The sequence below is a fragment of the Thalassophryne amazonica genome, chromosome 15, assembly GCF_902500255.1.
Source record: "Thalassophryne amazonica chromosome 15, fThaAma1.1, whole genome shotgun sequence".
NCBI classification, from domain to species: Eukaryota; Metazoa; Chordata; class Actinopteri; order Batrachoidiformes; family Batrachoididae; genus Thalassophryne; species Thalassophryne amazonica.
In genome coordinates, this window is record NC_047117.1 from 68,165,818 (window position 1) to 68,193,193 (window position 27,376).

The following is a 27,376-nucleotide window of genomic DNA, read 5'->3' on the forward strand; positions in this document are numbered from 1 at the left end:
CAGTTTTAAAACGCTTCTCAAGTCTCACCTGTTCACCTTGGCCTTTGGCTAAGTATAACCACCTTTATTGCATCTTTTAACTGTTTTATTTCACTGTATTTTTGCTTTTTGGATTTTATTGGTTTTTATTATTTTTATTGTTGTGTCTATTTTACTGTAAAGCACTTTGGGAGGCCTAAATTTGCTGTATAAATAAAGCTGACATTGACATCATTGGGTATTTTTGCCCATTTCTGCATGCAGCACCTCTCAGGCTCCATCAGGTTGGATGGGGAGCGTTTGGTGCACAGCTATTTTCAGATCTCTCCAGAGATGTTCAATTAGATTCTTGTCTGGGCTCTGGCTGAGCCACTCAAGGACATTCACAGAGTTGTCCTGAAGTCACTCCTTTGATATCTTGGCTGTGTGCTTAGGGTCATTGTCCTGCTGTAACATGAACCGTCGCCCCAGTCTCAGACCAAGAGCGCTTTGGAACAGGTTTTCATCCAGGATGTCTCTGTACATTGCTGCATTCATCTTTCCCTCAGTCCTGACTAGTCTCCCAGTTCCTGCTGCTGAAAAACATCCCCACAGCATGATGCTACCACCACCATGCTTCACTGTAGGAATGGTGCCTGGTTTCCTCCAAACATGATGCGTAGCATTCACACCAAAGAGTTCAATCTTTGTCTCATCAGACCAGAGAATTTTGTTGCTCATGGCCTGAGAGTCCTTCAGATGTCTTTTGGCAAACCTCAGGTGGGCTGCCATGTGCCTTGTACTAAGAATGGATTCTGTCTGGTCACTCTACCATACAGGCCTGATTGGTGGATTGATGCAGAGATGGTTGTCCGTATGGAAGGTTTTCCTTTCCACAGAGGAATGCTGGAGCTCTGACAGAATGACCATCAGGTTCTTGTTCACCTCCTTGACTAAGCTCCTTCTCTCCAATAACTCAGTTTAGATGGGTGGCCAGCTCTAGGAACATCTTGGTTTGTGCTCTGACATGTAGTTTCAACTGTGGGACCTTATATGTAGACAGATGTGTGGCTTTCCAAATCATGTTCAATCAATTGAATTTATCCCAGATTGACTCCAATTAAGCTGTAGAAACATCTCAAAGATGATCAATGGAAACAGGAGACACCAGAGCTCAATTTTGAGCTTCATGGGAAAGACTGAGTACTTATGTCAAATTTGATTTCTTAGTTTTTTTTATTTTTTAAGAAACTTGCAAAAATCTGAAAAAAAAATCTTTTGCTCACTTTGTCATTATGGGATGTTGTGTGTAGAATTTTGAGGAAAAAAATTAATCCATTTTGGAATAAGGCTGTAACATAACAAAATGTGAAAAAAGTGAAGTGCTGTGAATTCTTTCTGGATATACTTTAAGTGAAGAGAGATCCCTTTGAGAAGCTGTTAGGATTAAATATGTACATATTTAACACAAAGTTTTTGTTGGATACCTGCTGGACAGGTAAGACAACACACAGATCTGCTGTATGAACGGAACTTCAGCATGAACTCCAATTTTTCCACATGCAGTCTCTCCTCCACATCACCTGTAAGATCTCACAGTAAACTCACAATATTTGCCATGAAATCCCCCCAAAATAAATACTTTAACAGCAATAACAAAAACTGTAATTTTGTAACATTCCACTGGAAAAACTGCACTACACATGTGTACGAGTATAATGATTTATGTATCTGCAGGATAAAGTCACATCAACACTGAGCATCCAAACTCAACTCAGCTCCATGTATTTCTCATGTTCTTCAGATCAAGGCTTCATCAACATGTTAGGAAGTCTGGGTCCGGTTCAGGCTGACGTTAAGGAAGGAGAGAGTTTGACACTCAGAGTAGAATTTGTCGCCTACCCTGCCCCCAGCACCCTGGTCTGGATTTATAACGGCAGGCGGCTCCTCAACACCACTGAGCACGTTATCACCCTCCACCGTCGCAGATACAGGTGCAGCATCTGTGTATATATATATATATACACACACACACACACACACACACACACACACACACACACACACACACATAGACTTCTGAGTGTGTACTGTATGTGCTTCTTTTATCAGATACATCAGTGAGCTGAGACTTGTAAGGGTTCTAGGCTCAGAGGGTGGGATCTATAAATTCTCAGCCAGTCATGAAGATGCATCTGTCAATCGTTCATTCCATGTCTATGTCAGCAGTAAGTCATCCTCTTTATTTTTTTTATTCTAGCATCATCGCAATGATATTGCTTTTAATTAAGCACAAAATTATTCAGCTCTTACAGCTGAGGAATAACATCTGTTTATTTCGGTATATATAATCTACTGAGCCATCCATTCACACATACGTTTTGTTTTCAAATTGGGTTCTTTCTTTCTTTCTAAGGTAAGCCAGTTATCGTTGCCCACGAAGGGCCGGTGGACGGACAGGTGCGGTGTGTTGCCACCGGTTACCCAGTGCCAAAAATCAACTGGTATTTCTGCCACCTGCCTCGTACACGGTACAATTAAAATATATTCTGTAGCTTTCTCCACAAGAGTGCTTATTTATTATAAAGATGAGGATAATGAGACTGCAGTGAAACACACACACACACACATACACACACACACACACACACACACACACACACACACACACACACACACACACACACACACATATATATATATATATATATATTCCTTGATTTGCATATGAACAAATGATGATTTGATTTGAACATGTACAAATTGTCCATAAGACAATAGGATCTTAATAATTAATTAAACATCTGCAAATTATAAAGAACACAATGCTCATATGGCTGAGGGTATTTTAGCATTGTGTTATATTTTACATATACACTGTAAAACTCAATGAATTAGTTGAACTTCAACCATTTGAGGAAACCGATTGTCTTAAACCTTTTGAGTTTGCCAACTTAAATAAAAGCATTTAGAAAAATTCAATTGTTAAAGTTTTAGTAACTTAACAATTTATAGTTAATTAAACTTGTGTAAATCTAGTTTATGTTTTTCAATAAAAAAAGTGATAAATAAATTTCTGCCTAACAAATTTACATTACATTTCGGATTAGATTTTTTGATGCATTCTTTGGTTTACTTGTTGACTCTGCATTGTGTTGTTATGACTCTGCCTGTTTGCTCCCCCCGGGATGTGAGGTCATGACCTCCGGCATGGACGTCAGACTCTCTAACCAGAAGGCTAAAAGCCAGGACTTTGGCCTTGTGACCAGAGAATTCTTTTGAGCTGTTGGGAGTGAGGTTTACTAACTACATCTGCACAGCGACACCTGCTGGCCTCTGTTACATAAACTCAATTAAAATGAGTGAATGGAATGCACTGAAAATACATCACCAACACTTAAATGCCCCAAAACTTTAAATGCACTTAAAGGAACTGAGTTGTGAGGAGCTTGGTCACTCGGGAGGAACTCGGAGTTGAGCCGCTGCTCCTCCATGTCGAAAGGAGTCAGTTGAGGTGGCTCGGGCATCTTTTCCGGGTGCCCCCTGGATGCCTCACTGGAGAGGTGTTCCGGGCACGTCTCATTGGGAGGAGGCCCCGGGGAAGACCCAGGACACGCTGGAGGGACTACATCTCTCGGCTGGCTTGGGAACGCCTTGGGGTTCCCCCGGAGGAGCTGGGGGAGGTGTGTGTGGATCGGGAGGTCTGGGAGGCTTTGCTTGAGCTGCTGCCCCCGCGACCCAACTACGGATAAAGCGGAAGAAAATGGATGGATGGATGGAGTGACTATAACTTTTTTCAAAGTTTGAGTTACATTAACTTAATTATTGTATTAAAATGGACTGTTTGGTTTAACAGTGTACGGTAAATTAAATCTTTCTCAGAATTACTTTGTCATCCCTCAACAGGTGTTCACACCTGCCCAATGCCACCCACTGGGAGACTGCAGAGGTTTCCATGGTGACAGAGTCCGCCTTTGGAAGGAGTGAGGTGGAGAGCCGACTGAACATCAGCAAGGAGCACACACAGTACCACACCCTGGAGTGTGTGGCCAGTACGGACAGAGACGAGGCATACACACTGTTCTCCATCAGCGGTACAATGAGTCCATCCACAGTCATGTGAAACACACACTGATACCTGCCATGCCTGCCGAGGCCAGTTATGTGTTTACTGGGTACAGATTGAATGAGATTAGCGTATGCTGACGGTGCAGGCTGGGATTATATTGTATACACTCGCTAATCCTCGTCGCACAAACAACCACTGCTGCAGCTATCCGCTTCCAGAATCCACAAGGGCATGACTGCTGGTGTAACACCAAGCACACTGCAGGGTTCCATATGAGTTCTGAATGCAGATTTGTGTTCCCCCCCACAGAGCGCACGGTTCCCCATAAACTCTTCACTCCGCTTCTAACTGGCATGGTGGCCACTGGCGTCTTCCTCAGTCTGATTCTTGTGGTGCTGCTCTGTAAGTACATGCAGGTAAGACAACATGAATAAATAAGATGTACCATATTCTATTAGTACATCCTGAATGAAAATACAATTGCATGAAATATTACTGTGAACCCACTCAAACCCTTGGAATCTAAAAAAAAAAATGATGACACAGACATGAATATTATAACAGGTTTGTCAACAGTACAGTTAGTTGGGAGTTAGTTCAACTCAAACACTTTGAGGAAGCTGATTGCCTTAAACTATTTGAACAGTTGTTATTGTGCAAAATTATTTTTTAACTAGATAATAGTGCCCAATAGGCATGAAGACATTAAGGGCTATGGCAATGTGACATTTGACCAAAATTACATTGACCTTCACCCAAATGCTTGACTTCTGGCTGATTTTGCTCCAGTAATTTTGGAATCTATATAAATGTGTCCAAAGCAGGCTGAACATCAAATTTCTTCACCTTTATATAAATGAAATATTTAGGGGCAATTTCAGAGTCAACCTTCACTGACATACCAAGGTTCATAGAAATCATGACCTGGGAGGAGTCAGCCAACAAATAGACCCCAAGGAATGACCTTTGACAAGTTTGACCTTTCTGGGATATTCCAGAACCCACTTCCATATGTATGCCATGTTTGGTGAAAATAGAAGTAAAAGGAAACTTAAATTTTTACATTTGACCCAATGACCTTGACCACAATGTTTGACCTTTGACAAATTTGGCCTTGCCTCAGCAAATCCAGAACTCACCTTTATATGTGTACTAAGTTTGGTGCAAATCGCAGTGAAAATCTATAACCCCAATGACCTTGACCCTGTTGATTAACCTTTGATAAATTTGATCTCATGTGGGCAATTTCATAACCCACGTATAAATGTGTGCCAAGTTTGATGGGCATCAGAGTGAAAATTAATTTTTGACCGTTGAACACAATGACCTTGACCTTTGTCAAAACAAACCCTTCACAGACGATTATGGGGTTGACTGTCTTCCACACATCAGGTTTGTTGGAAATTAAATTAAGGGCCTCATATGCGTATTGTTGCTTAACTGCAACATTTCTGTCTCTGCATGTTTGGCAATTCCTTGTGCTTTTGTTGCATTTTGTTGTTTTGTTAATTAGTATGGCAAAAGCAGATGGCCACCACACTGAGTCTGTTCTGCTTGAGGTTTCTACCTATAATCAGAAAAGCCAGAGGGAGTATTTCCTTGCCAGTGTTGCCAACAGGTTCAGTTATACGAAATGGACAAAATAGAGCGAAATTGAGTGAAATGGAGCCTAATAATCACAAAACGGGGGTAAAAAATGGAGCTGACTGACCCACACTGACTCCAAATATTAATATATTATATATAATATATTAAATATGATTAAATTAATTACTTTTGTTTGATTATGTTTAAGTGAAATGGAGTGAAATCTGGTTCAATCTGCTCTATTTCATTTCATTTTACACCCATTTCGTGATTATCAGTACCCATTTCGCTACATTTCGTCCATTTCATATTTTAGTATGGCCCCAACAGGTTTGCTCAGAGGCTGGGTAAGGTTTAAGCCTTACTTGTGTGTAGGGTCTTGGGGCGAGTTATGTTTTGATCTGGTGCTATATAAATAAATTAAACTGAATTGATCAATGCAATGCAGATTAAGTGGCAGACAGCAGAGATACAGTCCTCTCAAAGGGCTCGCCAGCTGCTGTGGAAGCAGACAATTTAAAGCATTACCTTATGCTTAGAATGGAACAGGGTTTGCAGGATGGATGCATCCTCTGGGGGATCTAGAGTTGTAGTGCCCCCCCCCACGTTAATTATTTGGAGGCATTAAGAATGAAAATCTTGGCACAATCTCATGTTTAAAGGCCAACTAAAGACCATGATTTTGAGTATAGGGTCAAACTGAGTCATACTCATGCCAGCACCATTCTTGTTACATCGCTGCGAGTGACTGGACCACCCTGATCCTGGTCACAGTTGGACTTTGCTGGACTTTTCTTGGGACAATCATTCTTGATAATGGTGGATGCACACTCAAAGAGGATGGAAGCCCACATCATGAACAATATTACAGCTTCCACAACTGTTGAGAAACTTGAGTGCAGTCCACAAGTTGCCTGACACATTGGTCACTTACAATGGGCTGACATTCACCAGTGACCTTTTCGAGGAGTTTGTGCAACAGAATGGCATTCACCATATAAAATCTTTTTCATCATGCTTCTAATGGCAGGGTAGAGCAGGCTGTGCAGAGCAGATGGCAAGAGAAGGCCGGATGATTATGACAGGAGACTCCTATATCACTTCACAAGGTGTTATGCTTTAAATAAACAGTCAGATTCCCCTGGTCCGCACCAGTTCTTAATCAGCTGCTAGATGCCAGACAAGAACAAGGACAACAGCAGAAATGGTAATGAACCAAAGGTCTAAGTCACAATTAGGCTCTGTTCAGATACCAAGCCAAAAGCTGAGAGAAGACAGAAAGAACAAAAAGAAGGAGACCGTTCAATTCTGATGGTCAGGTGTAAATGAGGCACTTAGTCACAAACAACACTCAGCAATGAATTCCTGGTGCTGTTCTGAACCAGACTGGCCTAACCTCATAGTCTCATATGTGGTGAAGCAGACAGTTGGATGTGTCTTCAAAAAGCACTGGAACTACAGTACATATGCTTGCATCATGGTACATATTCAGGAATACTTCATCTTCCAAAGAAAGATTTAGTCCGGGACACTAAATCCCAAATGGTTCCCAGTCCCAATCTAATAAAAACTGCAGGAGGCTAACATGAGGAAGACTAAGGTCAAGAAAGAAGATATTTTCAAGTAAATCGTACTTAATTCTAATGAAATTACTTACTTCAAAATGGCCAAAGGAATATTATGAATTATCACAGAATATAACATGACCAGTTAAGTTCATCACATTACATGGAATTATTGCAGTTAATTTTAAATGGTTACTTAATTTTGAGATAATGAGGTCCCTGGTCAGAGTTGTTGGGTGATGCTAATATCTTTGTCAGAGAATGAAGGTCCAAATTTTTAAGGGTGCTGGTGCTTCCTGTCTAACCAGCGAGTTAAAGCAGTGAGTGGATATCTTTAGTACTAGGTCTCTTCAAAGGATCATTGGGTACCGTTGGAATGACACTGTGCCAAACACTTTAGGGAGACTCAGATGAAGCGTACTACGTAATTTGAGAGAACATGAGTGTTGCCCTGTTGGCCGTGCTTTGAGCAAGATCCGGTGAACAGGTATCTCTCTGTTGATGACCAGACCAAGTAGAAAAGGCTAAGGTTCCCCCACGTGTCACTTGGCTGAGGCAGATACTAGATGGTTGCTTTCAAGAGGTGAGGATGGACCAGATGTCTGCCTAGGTGTTTGCCATCCAAGACCCAAGGCAGTTCCGTAGTGTGATAGATGCAATGTGTTCCCAGACCTGACCTGACCTAAATTCATTTAACACAAATAAAACAAATTTATTTTCCAAAATTTTTTCTGAATTATCTGAGTTTCACAAAGTTGATAGATGACAAATGGTTCCTTAAACAGGAAGTACTTAAAATGTATATTTTTTTCTCTTAGCTACTTTAATTCTTCAATCATTCGGTGCGTCAATGTGCTGTTGTTAATGGCTTTTTTTTACACTCTGCTTGTCATTATTACTTATATTGCACAGTGCGTCCCTATCAATCCACTTGGATGACTTATAGCTCATGAAAAGTAGTTGTGAATTCATGATGGCATCATGAGGAAGCACACTGGAGAAAGTCTGAAAACTGAAGTGCATCAAGCAGTCGGGGAGGGTCCACTAGTCCGAGGTTCCACTGGTCCTAACATCTTTATATTATTTGATGGTGTATATTACAACCCCAAACTGATTTTAAAGTTCACAAATAAATGTAATACTTTCAAATAGCTAACAAACCAAATCCAGTTTTGTTAAATTTACAAAAATAAAACATATGATTCTGTTGACATACACCATTAATCACCTTTAATTGTACTGTTCTGTTGACTTGAAAATCAACAAAAATGGTAATTCACCATAATTAAATTCGTTTTTTAAATTGTCAAACTTTTGTAACATTATTTAACCTACTTCAGTGCAACATATCGCCTACCATAAATGTAAAAACAACTTCAACATGCTCTCCTTAATACTAGGACTCGTGGACCCCATGACTAGTGGGAAGTTCCCAAGCAGTCTACAGAAACAAAGCATTTTGAAAAAGGAAATCTACTTCATATAATCGTGTGTCACTATATCCACACTTAATGTCTGTATAATTTATCATCTCTCCTCTCTGACCTTCTACAGAAACCAAAGTTCCAAATCCAGTGGAAGGTCATAGAGAGTATCCATGGCAACAACTACATATATATTGACCCAACCCAGCTCCCGTATGACTCCAAATGGGAGTTTCCACGTCAGAAACTGCGCTTTGGTATGATGCGTGCTGTTTCTCTGCTGAAAGAAGGGCCAGTTATTACTTGGCTTTATTTCTGTAACTGGAAAATGCTCAAAGTTTGTGCACGTGTACTTGCACAGGTAAAACCCTTGGCTCCGGTGCATTTGGGAAGGTGGTGAGAGCTACAGCCTATGGACTCTGCTCTGCAGATACTGTCACCACTGTCGCTGTTAAGATGCTGAAACGTGAGTGTGTGCATTGGTTTGGTTAGTGTTGTTAGTGTGACGGGGGAACATCCTGCATGAGTGTGTTTCAATGTTTTAATGATGTCACCCAGCTAATGCACATGCTACGGAGAAGGAGGCACTGATGTCAGAGCTGAAGGTTCTCAGTTACATTGGAAACCATGTGAACATCGTTAACCTGCTAGGAGCCTGCACCATCGGAGGTGAGACGAACAGCATGAAAACTGACAAGTTGATCTTATAACTCGATGAGCAGAACAGCCCAAAGGTGTCGATATTAACACTGGCCTGACAACCCAACTGGATTTTTGGGGGTATTGGGGGCCACCAACTGTCATAGTTCACTGACCCAGCAGAAAAATCAAATACCGCATATTTTTATAATGTACAATGTAGGCGTGACCTGCAGTATTTCAAGATGTTCATGTTCAGGACTCAGCCTTTCTGCCGTGTAACGGGTTAGACTGAGGACCCCAACACAGAACCACAATGAATGAAGGTAAAACTGGTTTTATTGTACCAGAGGTGGTAATTAGTAGCAGTTTTTAACATCAGTCAAAGGTGTGGCAGTATTGCAGACGTTAGACACATAAGTGATCAATCCAACAATGCAACAGTTTGTGGAGACAGCAAAAGGACTATCCAACAACAGGGTATGGTCAGTACACAGAGAGGCAACATACCACATAAACAAATCCTCAGGATCCTCTGGAGGTCAAAAAGAACAGCCCGGTCAGTAAACAGGTAGTCAAAAACACAGTAAGTGTACTGGCAAACAGGCACGAGAAAGCTGGATGACACCAAGACAATATGGGGATTAGTGGACTTTCTGTCAGTGCTTATAAAGGAAATAAGGAAACCCAAACCGGAAAGTAAACTTACACAGAGCAAACACAGAGCAAATGTCAAAATAAAAGCACCAGGGACAAACACAGAGGAACGAAGACACTAAATGACAAACCAACAAAAACAGAAATGGACCAGAACAACTAAATAATGAAAACAGACCAGAATTTAAAACACTAACCGTGACACACTGTCCCACTTGTATGGTACAGGTATTCTGTCTTTTACTGGACAAGACAAATCTGGGAGCATGCGTTGGTGACACAGGTCACACTGTCGACCACACCACAGAACTGCCCCAGGTCCTGGATAGCAACCAACGAGGCAGACAACCAGTCCATCCTCACTTTTTAAAAATAAATGGATGTTCTCTTGTCCCTCTGTCTGGTGTTTGTTATGCAACATCTTGCTGCAAAAATGTTTGCTATGCAAACACTGTACTTGTCTGTATTTGCACCATATTTTTATTTTTTGCTCAGCATCTTGCAATTTCATTGCACTTGCAGCAGTTCTTTTGTTCCTGTACAATGACAATTAAGGCTTTCTATTCTATTCTATTCTATTCTATTCTATTCTATTCTATTCTATTCTATTCTCAAGCCACTGCCATTTATCAAAGTGAGGGTAACCCTGCATGAGTGGCTGCCTGCAGTGGTTGTGCACAAAATGCCGAGCCAATATTGGGATTTATTTAAAAAAAAAAAAACATCATATATAGGCCAACTACTATCATCCATTTCCAATATGATACTATGATACAGGCTGACTGGTTGCTAATTTGTTGTGCAAGTGGTCAGTATAATTGATGTGATTTGCTTTCAACATGAATTCATTAGAATGCAAGATTTTGCAGGAGTCCATGTCAAAATGCATAAATATAATAATAATAATTATTATTAATATCAGAAGTATCATTACTCAAGTGAAGTTGCCCACGGGTGTCCCCTTATTTGTTCAGACCCTCAATATAAGCAAGGAGGTTGATCAACATCTCTGCTGGTGTTTATTTAGTTGGATCCCCTGTGTTGTAGTTGGTTTCACCTTCCTTTGGGGAACTGCTATTCGGTTCCTTTTCTATGGGTGCTGTATCCCCACCTGTATCTTAATTCCAAAGCTATATAAGAAATCATTACAATTGTTAAGAAAATGTAATACCCGTAAATGTTATGACAAATGAGAAAACTAATATAGTATTTTTTTTTAGCAATTACCTTGCAATACTATATTAATAGATGTGGAACTTGAAGTTTTTGTGCTAAATTCTAATAATCCACAAATGTAGAAAATTGCTAACTATCAAATGTTTAGTCGACAATGGTGAACATGTGGTAAATTAGCACACAGCCTTGTCACTACACAAAAATATATTCATCAGCCATTAACAAATGCTATTCAGAGCCGTCGGCGTGCATGCACAACACTTACTTTGTGACTTGTCAGTCGCATGAGACAAATGCTCATTAACCAGGCTGATGCAACAAAGTGCATATCCAACATTTTCAATCCTTGCATCCTCTCAGGCCCAATATTGGTGATCACAGAATACTGTTGCTATGGTGATCTTCTCAATTTCCTGCGGCGGAAAAGAGACTCCTTTCTCAAGTCTCAAGTTGGTGAAGGCTACTACCGCAACATCTGCAACCAAGCAGAGCCTCCGAGGTGCGTGTGTGTGTTTATTTGTGAGGAGAATTCAAATGATTCTTGTGTCAAAGTTCACCATTTATCTGCATGCATGTGTGTGTGTGTGTGTGTGTGTGCAGCAGGAACGCCGCTGGTCCAGGATACATGCCCATGCGTCCATCTGAGAAGGAAAAGTCCTCTCAGTCAGGTACGAAATCTTTCACTTGTCATCATGCATTGCAGAAGTTCACCATATATAAATCCTGGGTTCATGTGCAAAAAATTGCTGATGTAACTTCATGCAGATGACATAGAAGAGCTGTCTCTGGATGCTGAAGATCTCCTCAGCTTTTCCTACCAAGTGGCCAAGGGCATGGAGTACATTACGTCCAAGAATGTAAGACTGTGCTTATTTATAAATCTGTTACAGGATAGATTTTAAAGTGCTGCTGCACAGGATAAATCACTCTGTGGCTCTCAGCCAACATGCAGTCTGTTGTCGTGGAGTAGTGCAGAGAGCATTAAAGTAAACATGCTGAAGCTGCATGGACCTTCAATGCACACACTTACACCTTACGTTCACATATAGATTTGGGAGCCAGTTCAAGTCAAGCCTGGGAGTTTGTGCTGGTGTTGTGCGTCACTGCATCCAGTAGACCACAGAATCACCTTAGGTCCTGGATGTGGCGCAACCAGGTGAAGCGTGAGCACAGAGGAACTCACCACATGACCAAAGTGTTGCAGCTGACATTCCCACAGTCCAAGTGATGTTTCTCATCTGAGTCTCCCTCAGTAACCACTGTAATCAAGGTATCCATTGATTCCACAAAGACCACAGCATCATCTGCGAAGTCAAGATCTGTAAAGCTGACCATGCCAACAAAAAACACCTAAGACACTTGTTTCCACAAACCTAACCACTGCCACATGTCAACAGGCTCTAAAACCAAATTAACAACCCCAAATGAAACAATTTCAGTCACTTGTTTGACCCACTCATTGGTTATGAGAAACCTGTTTTTACTTCCACCGTTTTATGCTCAATATACACTCATCAGTAAAATAAATGCAACGCTTTTGTTTAAGCTCCAATTTTTCATGAGTTGAAATGTTATGGATAAGACGCAGATTGAGGAGCGGTCCAGTATCTGACTGAACCCAGCATGAAATAATCAGAAGCAGTTCCAAAAAGAAAACACATTTATTTTTCTCCCTTTGTGCTATACATGAAATACTAAATAATTAGAGTTCTGGTGAGGTGAAAAGGCGGCGCGCTCTCTCAGCGTCTCAACAGTCGGAGTCCGAACGTTCAGGACTCAGGAGTTCCGCCAACACCCCCCCCCCAGGTGACTTTCCCAGACTGTACTCTGCGAAGGAGGAACAGAGATGAGATTATTCAACACTTATTACTACGAAATATTGTTTAGAGGCAAACTTATCAGCTACACGTTTAGGTCTGGTTTCAAACTTAGTTCAAAGAGGCTGCTGCTCACAGCTAGTGGAGGATCATTAATCCGCACGCCACTGCCGTGAGGAGCACGCCAAACGATTTCCACCAATAATTACTTATAGCTGCGTATAAACACCAATTTACATTCACGGATAATCTTGTCAGAATATTCACCTCTGTCGTGTGCTGACAACGTTTGCCTCTCACCCTCGTCCTCCTTCACAGGCGCGATGTCAGACTCTGAAACGGCCCTCAGCGTCCCCACACGGTCGTCACAAGGTCGTATTCTCCGGCAATCTTATCCAACTCACTGCTGGTTTAAATGTTGTTCTTCATCACTACATTGGTACCAGCTGGAAGTCCTCAGATCTGCACGTGAACATCACAGGTGTCGTGGATTGTCCTGATAGAGAGCCGCACAAGAATGCAACAGGTGCAGCCAATCATCGTAACAGAGGAGAGAGACTCTTCTGCAGCACATTTTCCTCAGAGAACAGCCCCAAATCACCTGGGAAGGAAAATAAACACAAAACAACCCAACCTTGTCCAGCCAAACCCCCCCCCCCCCCCCCCCCCAACACACAACATTGAAATAAAAGATCTAAAACTGCTTCTACGCACACAAAGGGTTTATTCTCTTTTTTGCCCCACAATTTATTTTTTTTTATAAAATCTGTGTTAGTTAGCCTTTTACCTTTGCCAAAGTAATCCATCCACCTGGCTGGTGTGGCATATCAAGATGCAGACTCTGCTGTAGGAACAGATCCAAGGAGTGACTTGATGACCCCCCCAGACAGTGGACTGGACACCTGCATGGACTCGCGTCAATTGTTGTTGTGTTGTGTTCTGTATTGTAAACCCTTTTTGCAGAGTGGCCTAATCAGTGGGTCACCCCTTTGAGTCTGGTCTGCTTGAGGTTATTTTCCTTACCACTGTCGCCTAGGGATTGGTAAGGTTAGACATTACTTGTGTGAAGCACCTTGAGGCAGCTTTGCTATATAAACTAAATAAACTGAATTGAATTGACAGATAAACAGCATGATTATTTGACATGTGCCTTTACTGGTCACAATAAAAAGCCACTCTAAATTGTGCAGTTTATCTTGGATAAAACAAGATTTTCATTAGGTAGGGGTGCCATGGATCACAAAATTCACAGTACAGATCCGATCACAGTTCTGAGACATGGATCGGATTATTTTTCAGATCAACAAAAAAAGAGAGACAAACAAATTTGCATTCTGCTTGTCACATCACTCTGCAAAAGTCGGGAAAAGTTTTTTTTTTCTGGTGCTCAGTGGACTCTATCTATCTAACCATCTAGACCCCACCCACGCTCAGCTCAGCAGGCTCAGGATGGCACAAGGAAGGTCCAGCACATACTCTGTCCTCAACTACTGACAGCTTGGAGTGATTCTTTCTGTGCTTAGACCTTGATGTGCACAGAGTCTGCACCAGGCTGCCTTGAGTAGAGCACAAGGTGGCAGAGGCTATCTACTTTTAGCATCTTTCATACATATAAACACATAACTACTTTGATGCTTTAACATCAACTTTGCATCAAGATCTGTGCAATTATTACTTTAAAAACAAGTCACTGTGATAATATATCTGTATTTCACACAATTATGTAAACTTTGCGATTAATCCGCTGTTCATATCCATGTTTAACTGTTGGGGGCAATCCATATGGATCATGGATCAAATTTAGTCTGTCACGCCACTATGAAGAAGCTGGATGTGGTGATGCTGGGCTGGCATGGTTACACCTGCTCGGCGATTATGAGGCTGGTTGGTTGCAGTGCCAAATTCTCCAAAACTACATTACAGGCAGCTTATGGTACGAGCAACAGCTCTGGTCAACATTCCTGCAGTTAACATGCCAACTGCATGCTGCACAAAACTTGCAACATCTTTGGTATTGTGTTGTGTGACAAAACTGCACATTGTGCAGAGACCAGCTCAAGGCACACGTAAATGGAAAACATTTCTATCACACTTTTCCATCTGAGGCAGACGCTCAAATGATTCCTCGCATTTATACAACACATTCACACAACGATGTCGGTGTGCTGACAAGCGAGGCGCTCAACTGCACATCGGCAGCAGCTTGGGGACTATGGTCCTTGTCAAAAGTCCAAGCTTTGCCTCATTTGTATGTGAAGACTATGTGCCAGATATTCACTGTCAAAACCAGTTAGAATGTCAATATTCATGTCTGTGTACATGTGCATGTGTGTGTGTGTATGTATGTGTGTATAGTGTATTCACCGGGATCTTGCAGCCAGAAATATTCTGCTGACTCACGGCAGGGTGGCAAAGATCTGCGACTTCGGTTTGGCACGAGACATCACCACTGATGCCAGCTATGTTCTGCGAGGCAATGTGAGTTCCTTCCTTCTTCCTTCTTTTTTCCTTATGTCCTTCTTTATGTGGAATGTTTGCCACACTGATGACTTTCTTCGGGTTCATGAACTGCCAAATGATGGTCTCCTCCAGTGTAATGACCTATGGGATGCCTTTGAAATGATTCTCTTCCCTGATTTGCACTCAAGCCAACATAAGCAACAAAGCTGATGCTTGTGCATGGTGGTTTCATGTTGGGTATGATGGCAAAACTATCTGTCAAGGACAAAAAAAAAAAAAAAAAAAAACCTAAATTGTTCTAGAGGTTTCGATAGAGCCAGATTGAAGAGCTGAATGAATAGCAGTGTGGAGAAGGAGAGAAGAGTCATATCAACATTTATAGGATGTATATTGAAGATTTCCCTAATGTCAAATTTGTTCTCATCTTACAGCATCACATAATTTTGCTAAAAGCTGAAAAGGAAACATATTCCTCATTTTTACACCTCAGGCAACCCTACGAGATTACAGTGTGCATTAGCCTCACAATGCAAATGTTCAACATAATGTACATTAATTTCTGTCAAACAGTAACCCAAGATCAGTGAGATCTGGTACGGAAGAGTCTGAGGCTTAACGCAGATATAACAGAACCAGGTGCAGATGCATATTGAACCGCTCATTAAACAGCAGTGGTTTGGAAATACTTTGATTCTAAAACCTAATAAATCCAACTTCACCAAAACGTGGAGCCAAAGAACAAATGATCATATATGCAGAACATTAATTAATGAAAGGACTCTTCCATCCTCTGTACACACAGGAACATCGGTACACATATGGATGAACACACACACACTGAAGCCTCCAGAGTTGCTTAAAGTGTAGAGTCAAGAAATATGACCCCTTTTGAGTTAAATCAGTGTTTCTCAAACATTTTCAGACCAAAGACCACTTAATCACAGACCACAACTCCTCAAATATTCAAAAACAATACAGTGAGGCTAATAAGTATTTCACCCACTGTCAATTTTGCAAGTTTTCCCACCTACACAGAATGGAGAGGTCTGTCATTTTTATCGGAGGTGCACTTCAACTGAGAGACAGAATCTAAAAAAAAAAAGAAAGAAAAATTCAGAAACTCACACTGTATGATTTTTAAATAATTAATTAGCATTTTAATGCATGAAATAAGTATTTGATACAATAGAAAAACAGATCTTAATATTTGGTACAGAAACGGTCAGACATTTCCTGTAGTTCTTGACCAAGTTTGCACACTGCAGCAGGGATTTTGGTCCACTCCTCCGTGCAGATCTTCTCCAGATCTTTCAGGTTCGAAGTTTCAGCTCAGGTCTGGAGACTGGCTAGGCCACTCCAGGACCTTGAAATGCTTCTTACAGTGCCGCTCCTTAGTTGCCCTGGCTGTGTGTTTTTGGTCATTGTCATCTTCAGTGTTCTTACTGAGGGAAGGAGGTTGTTTGCCAAAATCTCACGATACATGACCCCATCCATCCTCCCTTCAATACGGTGCAGTCGTCCTGTCCCATTTGCAGAAAAGCACCACCAAAAATGATGTTTCCACTGTCCCACAGTGTTCTTGGGATTGTTCTCATTCTCCAGACACAGCAAGTAGAATTTATTACCCGCTACCACTGTGCTTGCTAGCCAGTGAGGCAGCATTTAAGGGACTTTTCATACTAGTTTATGGCAGTATTTATGTTTTTTAATGCCTACGCAGTCACACTTGTGGGAGCATTGTCTTTGGCCTTGTGTGTCTAACTGTCCATTTGTGTGTGAACAAAATAACCAGAAGTGTTTTGATCTGATTTTGACCAAATGTGACTGAATGGTTGAGGGTCAGTCAAGGACACTGAGTTACATTTTCAAAAAAGTCAAGTCTCAGGTCGAGGTCAATATATGGGTCCAAGGCTTATTCATATGGCATATTTAGAAAGGCTATTCCAAGAAATAGGTTACAGATGTAGCCATAATTGAAATAGTCTGGTCTGCTTGAGGTTTCTTCCTCAAATCATCAGAGGGAGTTTTTCCTTACCACTGTCACCTGTGTGCTTGCTCTGGGGGTTGGTAAGGTTAGACCTTACTTGTGTGAAGCCCCTTGAGGCAGCTTTGTTGTGATTTGGCGCAATATAAATGAAATAAATTGAACTGAATTGAAAAAACACTAATATGAAGTCACACATCACGTTTCTGTTGGTCACATAGTGTTTGGCTTTGGGTGACCTTAAAAAGTCAAACTCGAGGACATAACTGAAATAGCTTGGAGTCCACATATAGATTAAACATGGTGTAAAGGTTGTGCATTAGTCAAGGATAATGTAGTTCAATTTTGGACAGAACTGATCACATATCAAGGCCACACAGAATCATATATTATTGCATCACCCAAACTTACTTTGCATGAATTATTGTCAATTGTATAAGGCGTGGTGGGTGTTGCACTCTCCAAGTGTACATTCCCGCATATAATGTGACGTTATATTTCCTCTGAATTCAAGGATTCTCTCATCCCTTTCTGCAGGCACGTCTGCCAGTCAAGTGGATGTCTCCGGAGAGTATTTTTGACTGTGTCTACACTTTTGAAAGTGATGTATGGTCCTACGGCATCTTACTCTGGGAACTCTTCTCTCTGGGTAACATTTCCACTTAGTGCTGCATTGCTACATTTGCTTCATAATGTTCGAGCCATTATTGTTGTCCGTTTGAGCTGACTGGAGACTTATTACAGACTCTGATGATGCCACAGAGCCGCATTACTTAGTGAAGTAATCCATACAAAATGATGCATGCTGCAGCTGCACAAACTGGCATCTTTCAAACAGTATACATGATCACAAAGTGATTAATTAGACTAATTTTCATCAACGTCAATACCTTCCTGTCGCGTCAGGCTGCATAAAGTAATAGCATAAACAGGATTTTCCTTTTACGTCAACCAACATATCCAGTGTGCTCAACACTTCACTTTTTCCACATTTTGGTTTGTTACAGCCTTATTCCAAACTGGAGTAAATTCATTTTTTTCCCCACTCAGAATTCTACTCACAACACCCCATAATGACAACATGAAAAAAGGTTTTGAAATTTTTGCAAATTTATTAAAAATAAAAAACGAAGGAATCGTACGTGCATAAGTATTCCCACCCTTTGCTCAATACCCTTGGCAGCACGGTGGATTAGTGGTTAGCACTGTTGCCTCACAGTAAGATGGTCATGGGATTGATTCCCACCTGTGGCCTTTCTGTGTGAAGTTTGCACGTACTCCCCATGTTTGCGTGGGTTCCTTTTAGGAGCTTCCTCTCATATCCAAAGACATGCAGGTTAGGTGAATTGGAAACTTTATAATTGTCCAGGTCTCACTTGTAAAAGAGATCTCAATCTCAATGAGACTAACCTGGTTAAATAAAGGTAAAATAAATAAATAAATAAATACATAAATAAAAAGCTTTGCTGATGCACCTTTGGCAGCAATTACAGCCTCATGTCTTCTTGAATATGATGCCACAAGCTTGGTGCACCTATCTTTGGGCAGTTTTGCCCATTCCTCTTTGCAGCACCTCTCAAGCTCCATCAGGTTGGATGGGGAGCGTCGGTGCACAGCCATTTTCTGATCTCTCCAGAGATGTTAATCAGATTCAGGTCTGGGCTCTGGCTGGGCCACTCAAGGACAGTCACAGTTGTCCTGAAGCCACTCCTTTGATATCTTGGCTGTGTGCTTAGGGTCACTGTCCTACTGAAAGATGAACCATGCGCCAGTCTGAGGTTAAGAGTGCTCTGGAGCAGGTTTTCATCCAGGATGTCTCTGTACATTGCTGCATTCATTTTTCCCTCAATTCTGACAACTCTCCAGGTTACTGCTGCTGGAAAACATCCCCACAGCATGATGCTGCTACCACCATGCTTCACTGTAGGGATGGTGCCTGGTTTCCCCCAAACATTCCGTCTGGCCACTCTACCATAGAGGCCTGATTGGTGGATTGCTGCAGAGATGGTTGTCATTCTAGAAGGTTCTTCTCTCTCCACAGAGGAATGCTGGAGCTGGAACAGCAGAACTGTTTCTGTCCCCTTCCCCAGATTTGTGCCTCGACACAATTCTGTCTCGGAGGTCTACAGACAATTCCTTTGACTTCATGCTTGGTTTGTGCTCTGACATGCACTGTCAACTGTGGGGCCTTATATGTAGACAGGTGTGTGCCTTTCCAAATCATGTCCAATCAACTGAATTTTCCCCAGGTGGACTCCAATTAAGCTGTAGAAAGATCTCAGAGATAATCAGTGGGAACAGGATGCATCTGAGCTCAGTTTTGAGCTTCATGGCAAAGGCTAATACTTATGAATACTTATGTACATGTGCTTTCTTAGGATTTTTATTTTAAAAAAATTTGCAAACATCTAAAAATAACCTTTTTTCACATTGTCATTATGGGGTCTTGTGTGTAGAATTTTGAGGAAAAAAGGAATTTCATCCATTTTGGAATAAGGCTGTAACACAAAAAAAAATGAGGAAAAAGTGAAGCACTGTGAATACTTTCCGGGTGCACTGTAACATTAAGATTTTAACAAAGCATGTACTGAATGTGTTTTCCAGGGAATAGTCCATACCCTGGGATACAGGTGGGTTCAGCATTCTATAGGATGATCCAAGAAGGCCACAGGATGAGCAGACCAGAGTTTGCACCCACAGAGATGTGAGTGTCTGTTTATGTCTTAACTCTCCTTTTGTAGTAGTAGTAGTAGTAGTAGTACTAGTAGGACAATCTTAATGTTCTGTAACACTTTCATGGGAACTAAAGTTTGAAGGTGGTTTTAAGTTGCTTGAAGGATACCGAACAACTCTGTCTTGGGTCTACATCTTCAAAGTGCCGGCATTTTTGACAGGAGTCAAATTTGATCACCTTGGGGTCAAAATTCCAAAGTACTTCAGTCCTGTTGATAAGATATACCAAATTGCTTATTCTCTCAAAAAGAATCCAAAAACATATATTTTGTCCCCTTTTTGGACTTCTGTTAAGTCACTTTGACTAGAAACATGCATTTGTCAATGCTTGCTCAAGCATCAAATTTGCCAATGTTGTTAAGATTATCCCATTTTAATGATTTTTCGTGCTTATACAGCCTCATTCCTGAAATTTGAAAATAGCCGCCAAAATGAATGTTTTAAAATTTCAGCTACTATAGTGCATTTCCATTTTCATGGCTTCCAATTCAGTGGCACTGCCTTATGAAGTGTCCTGTATGTCCACATTCACTGTGATAGCACTGTTGATCCAAAGTGTCCACTGAAGTCTGCCATCCACCACTCGCTTCCACTCATGTCAAGTACTCATGTATGAAGTATGATTGGTTTTACAGCCATCATTTATCTATACCTGCTTATCTGGTTGAGAATTGCTGTAAACTGAAGTCCCAGCACACATTTAGCAAGAGGGAGGATACAGAGGCTGGCATATATACTGTAGACTCACTCACTGACGCCTACAGGCAGTTTATCTTCATGAATTAAACTACTCTCCGTGCCTTTGGCGTGTGGGTGGAAGCTGCTGTCAGATGGGCTCTTTGAGTGATGAAAATAAGTCGTCCGTTTTCCTAATGTACATGGTAAATAAGGTACATTCCATATTGGGATGCACCCGTTAGACTTGCATATCTTGGACCACACCCTAATGGTGGGTGGGCAGCCACCTCATTTGCACAGTTTCCATCTCTCCCTGCTCTGCCATAAGCTGATTAGCTCATTCAGGTGTGCAGAGGTGGAAAATGTGTTATGTGTCGGACGCAGCCCGGAGAACCGACCAGCGTTTGAAGGACCCAGTATAAAATAAGCAGAGCACGGTACAAAGGATAACAGAGTTTAATGAACATAACAGTGCTGTGAAAAATATAAAAGTGCGCGGTCTGGCGTGGTGGATTGCGGTGCGCTCCCAGCAGCGCTAACGGTCCGGAGCCAGAACTGGTTCGGACCCAAGGACCCCGCCGACACCCCCCAGGTGGCCGCGACAAACCGAGTCTGTGAAAGAAGGAATCATTATGTGAGTCCACACTCAACACACAGAGAGAACGCTCAAAGGTGTACAAACAGCAAACACTTCCTGGCTTAATTACTAATCAGCTTCCCACCCTGCAGGCATGGAACATCCAGTTCACAAAACTCCACAGCAGTGGAAGCTGATTAAACGACTACATACAGCTCAATATAATAAGGTGTGAGGGACACCATATTTACTGACTGTATAAATGTTAGTCACAAAATCTAACGTACCTCAGGAAGTGTGCTGACGAGCGTGAGACCTCACCCCCTCCTCTTTCACAGACCATGCATCAAACCTGGACGTTCTCTGCATCCACTGATGATGAGATGGCTCTCGAGACGACGATCTCACCCGTCTGGTCACAAGGTCGAGTCTCTGGCAAATACACACTGTGTACTCCAGTCTTAAATGCCACCATGTTCCAATCCATGTAGATGCACCACAGCTGTGAGTCCTGATGAGCCGCAGGTGATCAGCCTCAGGTGATCAGGGTGAGGTCCTGATAAACTCAGCTACACAGCCACTCAGTCCCAAATGCAAGCCACCTGGAAGGAAAAACAAAAGACAGAAACAAAAAGGCAGCCAGGCCCCCCAGCCATACAACAAAATGTGTAGGTTAGGGGGTACTTGAGCATCAGTTTGGGAACCATTGCTCTATGTAACCCATTGATACAAGCTAGGTAGGGTTAAAACACAGTCAGAACTCTGAGCAACCACCTCTTTTGACTGGCGTCTTCAGCACTCTTGTGGTTTCCTAGATGTAGGAAAGTAGGATTCTTATCTAGTTTGGTCATTTCTCAGACTGATGAAAAAGACCTATATACTCTTAAGATCAATTGGTGTTTATCCCCAGATTCCATAGCATCCAGCAAATTAGAGTCTACCACACCCCCAGGATGGGAAGTCAGTTCATAGCATTTTATTTCCCCACCCAAGGCCAGTACCCCATTTACAGTCTGATAGACTGGCATAATTCAGTGTTTTCAAAGACATAGATGAGTAGCTTGACCAGGAATCAAACCCAGGTTTACATAGTGGTAGCCCAACCTCTATCCCACTGAGTACCTGCTCATTTCACTGGCATATTTAGTAGCCTTCTAACTTCTTAGAAGTATGAAAGCAGGTTTCTAGCTTCCTTTTGTCTTCATTCAAACTGTCCTACAGAGGTATTGAGGCCTATTGGTGTTTAGAGAGTCTATGACTCTTCCTGGATGGGACACTAGTCCATTGCAAGTTACTTCCCCATCCTCATTTAGAGTTGGGTGGACTGTGACAATCCAAGGGAAGTGCCTTGTCCAAGGACAAGCACAGTGACTTGGAATCTACCCTCGCATGCAGTCTATTTTTGTGAAGCAGGATGATAATGTTGACATTTTGGAGGATGAGATGATGCCATTTAAGCTGTATGCACTTTCTCACGTCTGTAGGTACGATATGATGCTGTCATGTTGGAATCAGGATCCTTTGAAAAGGCCCTCATTTAGAAAACTGGTGGAAAGGACTGAACTGTTGCTTTCAGAAAATACCAAAAATGTAAGTAATGAAAGCAAATGCTATCATTATCATTAATAATGTTAATAGGAATAACAAAAAACAGAGAGAATTGATACATTTTTCTATGTATTTTATTTATTTATTTTTGCTCAGGTGTATCTGACGTTGAGCAACGCTCCACTTCCTCCGGGGCAGCAGAGGACGCCATCACAGAGGCTGAGCTCCGTATGCAGCACTACAGCACCCACCCAGCCTTTACTGCTCAACACAACCGACGTCTTTATGGACTATGACTCTGTCTAACATACGGCTACGAAACACGCAACCTGAACTCCCCAATTATCCCCCGTCTTTACTGCACAAACCAGAGCCAAACACTGTAAACCACTAACAACACATTCACTCATTCCTAATCGCTCGTCTTTCTGTCTCATGTATTCAACCTTGCCCTGACCTCTATCTAATCTCCCCATGCGGTCTGCGGTATTTCAGGTGCACGTCTATATAAAGCCAAATCCATTAGATAGGATGTTACCCGTCCACGCAGCAGGAGTGAGTTTTGGCAAGCGAGCATAGATTCCATCTCAATACACTTTGGGGAAACAGAAACTACAGAGATGAGCACTGACGAGAGTAAAAGCCTGACCTTGGGAGACAGAACCAGACTGAGGAACAGGTAAACACAAAGCAGTGACGAGTGACTGAGACAGTTCTTCAGAGTCTTCATTTACTGTAACCTCCAATAGATTTATACTGAGATTAACAAGATGCCTCTATCTCACTTTAATGGGCCTTGAAACATGTACAGTACTGTGTAAAAATCTAAGGGATGGGCACCCGCCATAGCGTTAGATATAGCGAAGCGACTCTATGGCAACCGCCCAATCAAGATCCTGCAAAATTGTAAAAAGCTTCTACTGTACATATCAAATTATCCAACCAACGATAAATATACTCCTACTGTGACAGCCCTTAACAAGTGAAATCTCTTGCGAACATCATGCTGATCAATTCTTTGACAAACCCGTTTGTTGTCTTCGTGGATTCATTCAAAATCTACATGTAACTCTTTTAATCCAAAAAAGGAAAGCCAAGACATTTTAAATTTCAGTCATATGTTGCCCATGCCTATCTATGGCTCAACATTGTCAGCAGCTGTAGGCTAGTGTGGACCAAAAACTTCATATTATAATTGCTCAATAGGCCAGCATTAGACCTGTTCAAAATGTCAAATGTTACAAAATGTTTTGGGCCACATGTTGTTCTTGTTCCACTAATAAAATAAAAGATCTGTGCCAAATGTTATTGTAATCAGACATTGTTTAGGGGTCCCCCACAAAGCAACAATTTTCTCCAAACAAGCAAAAAGGGGAGACGACTTCCAGTAATCTTCTCCTCTGGGTGTCCAATTAACCACCACTTTTTTGCGATTAGAAGCCATCACATGTACCTGTAAAAGAAAATAATGGCATCAGAGTCTTGACGTTGGCTTGCCAGCAAAGGGAGAGGAAAATGTGTCACTCTGAGGGACCTCTAAATCTTATCTGATTGAGTTCAAATTTGGTCTGCACCTATAAAATCCCAAGTGGAACAAAAACATGTGGCCCGAAGTCTCTCACAACTTAAATTTTTTCACTATATAATAACAGCCCTAGCCAGCATAGAAATGTTATGATGCACTCACAGGTTGCACTGTTAAAAAAAAAAAAAAAATCTTCATTCTCATGACTCAACATTGTCACTGGCTCTATGCAACTGGAATCCACCAACTTCATATTGTAATCGTCCAATAGGCCAGCAAAGACATTTTATGATTGATTACATCCCTTAGAGAAAATTATTTTGTTATGCCATGGTCCAGAATCAGCACTCAACACTGTCACTGGCCCTTGGGTCAGTAGGGGCCACCAAACGTCATACTGTAATCACCTGATACGGAGTCCAAAGTTCCACGTCTTCGTGTTCCAGGCTCAGTGTTGCCCAAGCCAGTGGTTCCCTTTGCCATTGAGCATAAACCTTTATTGTCTACTCCTGTTTACCGATGGAAAACAAAACACATTTACACACCAACACTAGGCTGCCTCACTTTTTCACAATACTGTATACTGAAACAATATTACAAATGAGCCATAGTACAGTGACATGTTACGACTGAAACACTGAGTCCACTTGTGCTTTGTAGCTTGTGACTTAACACTCGCTGTATGTAATTCTGTCATAGTTGTCTGTTTAACAACGAAATGTGGCTTGTCTTACATATGTCAAATCTGTGTTCAATGTAAATACACTAGAGATGTGCCTTTAGAGTTTTGTTTTTTTTTCTTTTTTAATACTGAATGCATGTGGTTTGGGTTGTCGCACAGTTCTATGATTGGAGAGAACGTCTGTCCACTTTTGATACAGTTGGTTGACTTGTAATAGTAAAGAACATACCTGCAAAACGGTAGACGTGAACAGATGGTGTCTTTCTCTGCGTAACAGACGACATGCATTGCAAAATAATAATTGCAACTGTTTTAATTTTCAAATTGAACAACAGGATGGGGGGGAGGGAGAGGGGGGGTTATCATAGTAATAGCAAACATTTTTGCTTCAAAATATTATTCCATTTGACTTTGGGGTAGATAAAGGAGTACAGTTCGAGAGCAGAAGGGGAATACATACAGTACAGGAAGCATAGCACCGTTTTACACTGAATACTGGTGTTTTTAGTTTAGGTGTACAGCATCATACTAGAATTCTTCAGAAGCAAATTGTAGTGGATTGGTGATGTGTGCATTTCTTTTTGGGGGGGGTCGCTATCTTGTCATTGCCATCCCATTCCAAACCATCTGTGATTTTTAAACTCTATTTTCCCCATTTCATAAAATTATTGCTTAAAAAAGTGATTTTAAACACACTAAAACATTCTGATTTAAGTATGTAAATATATATATTTTTGAAGATTCTTATAAGTTTATATGATTTACATGATTTTCTATATTACCCTCTTTTTTCCCTTCATCACAAAATTACAACATCCATTGGTCTCCATAAAAAAAAAAAGACCTTTACATTCTTTGGGCTGAGAATCAGTGACACACTCAGAAGTAGAAACATTTCACAGTCATGTGACCACTCCCGTTTGAAAATATGAGTTATAAAGACTTTGTGACATGCACACAAATACTCACACAAACACACATTCAAGCCAAGCCGTCCTACACACAGGCCTCCAGGATTCTGAGCCCAAACCGAGAAGAACTTTCTTGAATATTACAATTTCATTATACTGCAACGCAAGAACTGATTGGCTATCGCCAGGGGAAACCAGTATAGACCCCCCGATGATATAAGAAGTAGGATCGAGAAGGACAGACACGAAAATCATCACAAGCATGCATGCAGACTCCATGACACATTCTAAAAGCTCTTTTTTAACCAACACTTCCTGCACTCCGAGGCATTTCTGTTTTGATATGGCTTTCTGCTGTAGCACAGGACCGAGCCCCGTTCCGTTCAAACCCATCCCTCAGAATACAAAATGGATCCGGGCCCGGCTCTGGTTTAGACTGCTGTTTGAGAACTCAGAAGAGCAAAGTGAACTGCATGAGGATTACTGAGGCCAAGGAAGAGGAAGAAGGATGAAACACTGATGGTACAGAAGACCAAGAGGCGAGACAATTAAAGGGGTCATATTATACAGCTCTGCTTGGAGGCCAAAAGGTGTCCAACAAACATATGACAGTGTGTAGCCAAAAAAAAAAAAAAAAAAAGGAAAAGAGTGTCCTGAAATAATTTTGAGTTTTAAAGAAATGACCTATTGCTTTAAATCGAAAGAAGCTGTTGGTTCTCAAACCCTCTCTCCCAGCCTGATGCGTGTCTGGCAGAACACGCGCGCCACAGGACTATGACAATGTGACAAGCCAACAGTGCCACAAATACACCACTTTCAGTCACGTATCGACAAAAATATGCCGTAACAAACGCCATTTTGTCAGTTATTACGGCGCTTTATCTCCTTGTTGATTTTAGCCATTTTACGCTCCTGTTATAAAACAGTAATTGTAGTGCAGTGGTAAAGTTTTAACCAGGGTTATTTAACCACGGGGTTCTGTATTGCGTCCCCTTTTATTTATTATTTATATCAACCCAGTGATTTTCACTAATTATACAGCTGGTTTATATTTTTTATTTTCTTCCACATCAGTGGCGCAGTGTGGTGCAACACGTTCCATCTGCTTGCACTGTGTTCATGCACAAGCACGAGCGAAACTGTTGCCGGTGTGTTGTGCACACCTGTGCGACCGTGCGTCCCTCACGACAGCAGGTGGATGGTTCGTGGCTCTCCATTTCATGTTTGGTTTGCAGATTTTCTTCCGGTTTCTGTTTGCGGATTTTCTTCCGGTTTCTGTTTGCTGATTTTCTTCCGGTTTCTGCGTCTTTTGTGTTATGTGTGAAGGGGCCCTAAGCACTGGCAGGGCCTATACAGGACTTACTATTAGGCTAGCATAGCATGTCA

The 27,376-nt window shown here is 41.5% G+C and overlaps 1 protein-coding gene across 3 annotated transcripts in view; it reads left to right on the forward strand.

The window, feature by feature from the left end:
• The window catches only part of kitb (KIT proto-oncogene, receptor tyrosine kinase b), a 40,588-nt gene extending 15,257 nt beyond the window's left edge, over positions 1-25,331 (forward strand). Inside the window, exons 6-21 of one of the 3 annotated variants that reach the window (XM_034189135.1) lie at positions 1,763-1,952; positions 2,071-2,186; positions 2,375-2,489; positions 3,865-4,052; positions 4,337-4,443; positions 8,734-8,860; positions 8,965-9,069; positions 9,162-9,272; positions 11,436-11,574; positions 11,676-11,743; positions 11,841-11,932; positions 15,248-15,370; positions 17,874-17,985; positions 19,941-20,040; positions 22,809-22,914; positions 23,029-25,331. In XM_034189135.1, the coding sequence (XP_034045026.1) occupies positions 1,763-1,952; positions 2,071-2,186; positions 2,375-2,489; positions 3,865-4,052; positions 4,337-4,443; positions 8,734-8,860; positions 8,965-9,069; positions 9,162-9,272; positions 11,436-11,574; positions 11,676-11,743; positions 11,841-11,932; positions 15,248-15,370; positions 17,874-17,985; positions 19,941-20,040; positions 22,809-22,914; positions 23,029-23,178 (1,949 nt within the window). In that variant the 3' untranslated portion in view covers positions 23,179-25,331. Of the gene's footprint in view, positions 1-1,762; positions 1,953-2,070; positions 2,187-2,374; positions 2,490-3,864; positions 4,053-4,336; positions 4,444-8,733; positions 8,861-8,964; positions 9,070-9,161; positions 9,273-11,435; positions 11,575-11,675; positions 11,744-11,840; positions 11,933-15,247; positions 15,371-17,873; positions 17,986-19,940; positions 20,045-22,808; positions 22,915-23,028 lie in introns of those variants that run through there. The other 2 variants (XM_034189136.1, XM_034189137.1) reach the window with 2 other exon arrangements.
• The last annotated feature ends 2,045 nt before the right edge of the window (positions 25,332-27,376 follow it).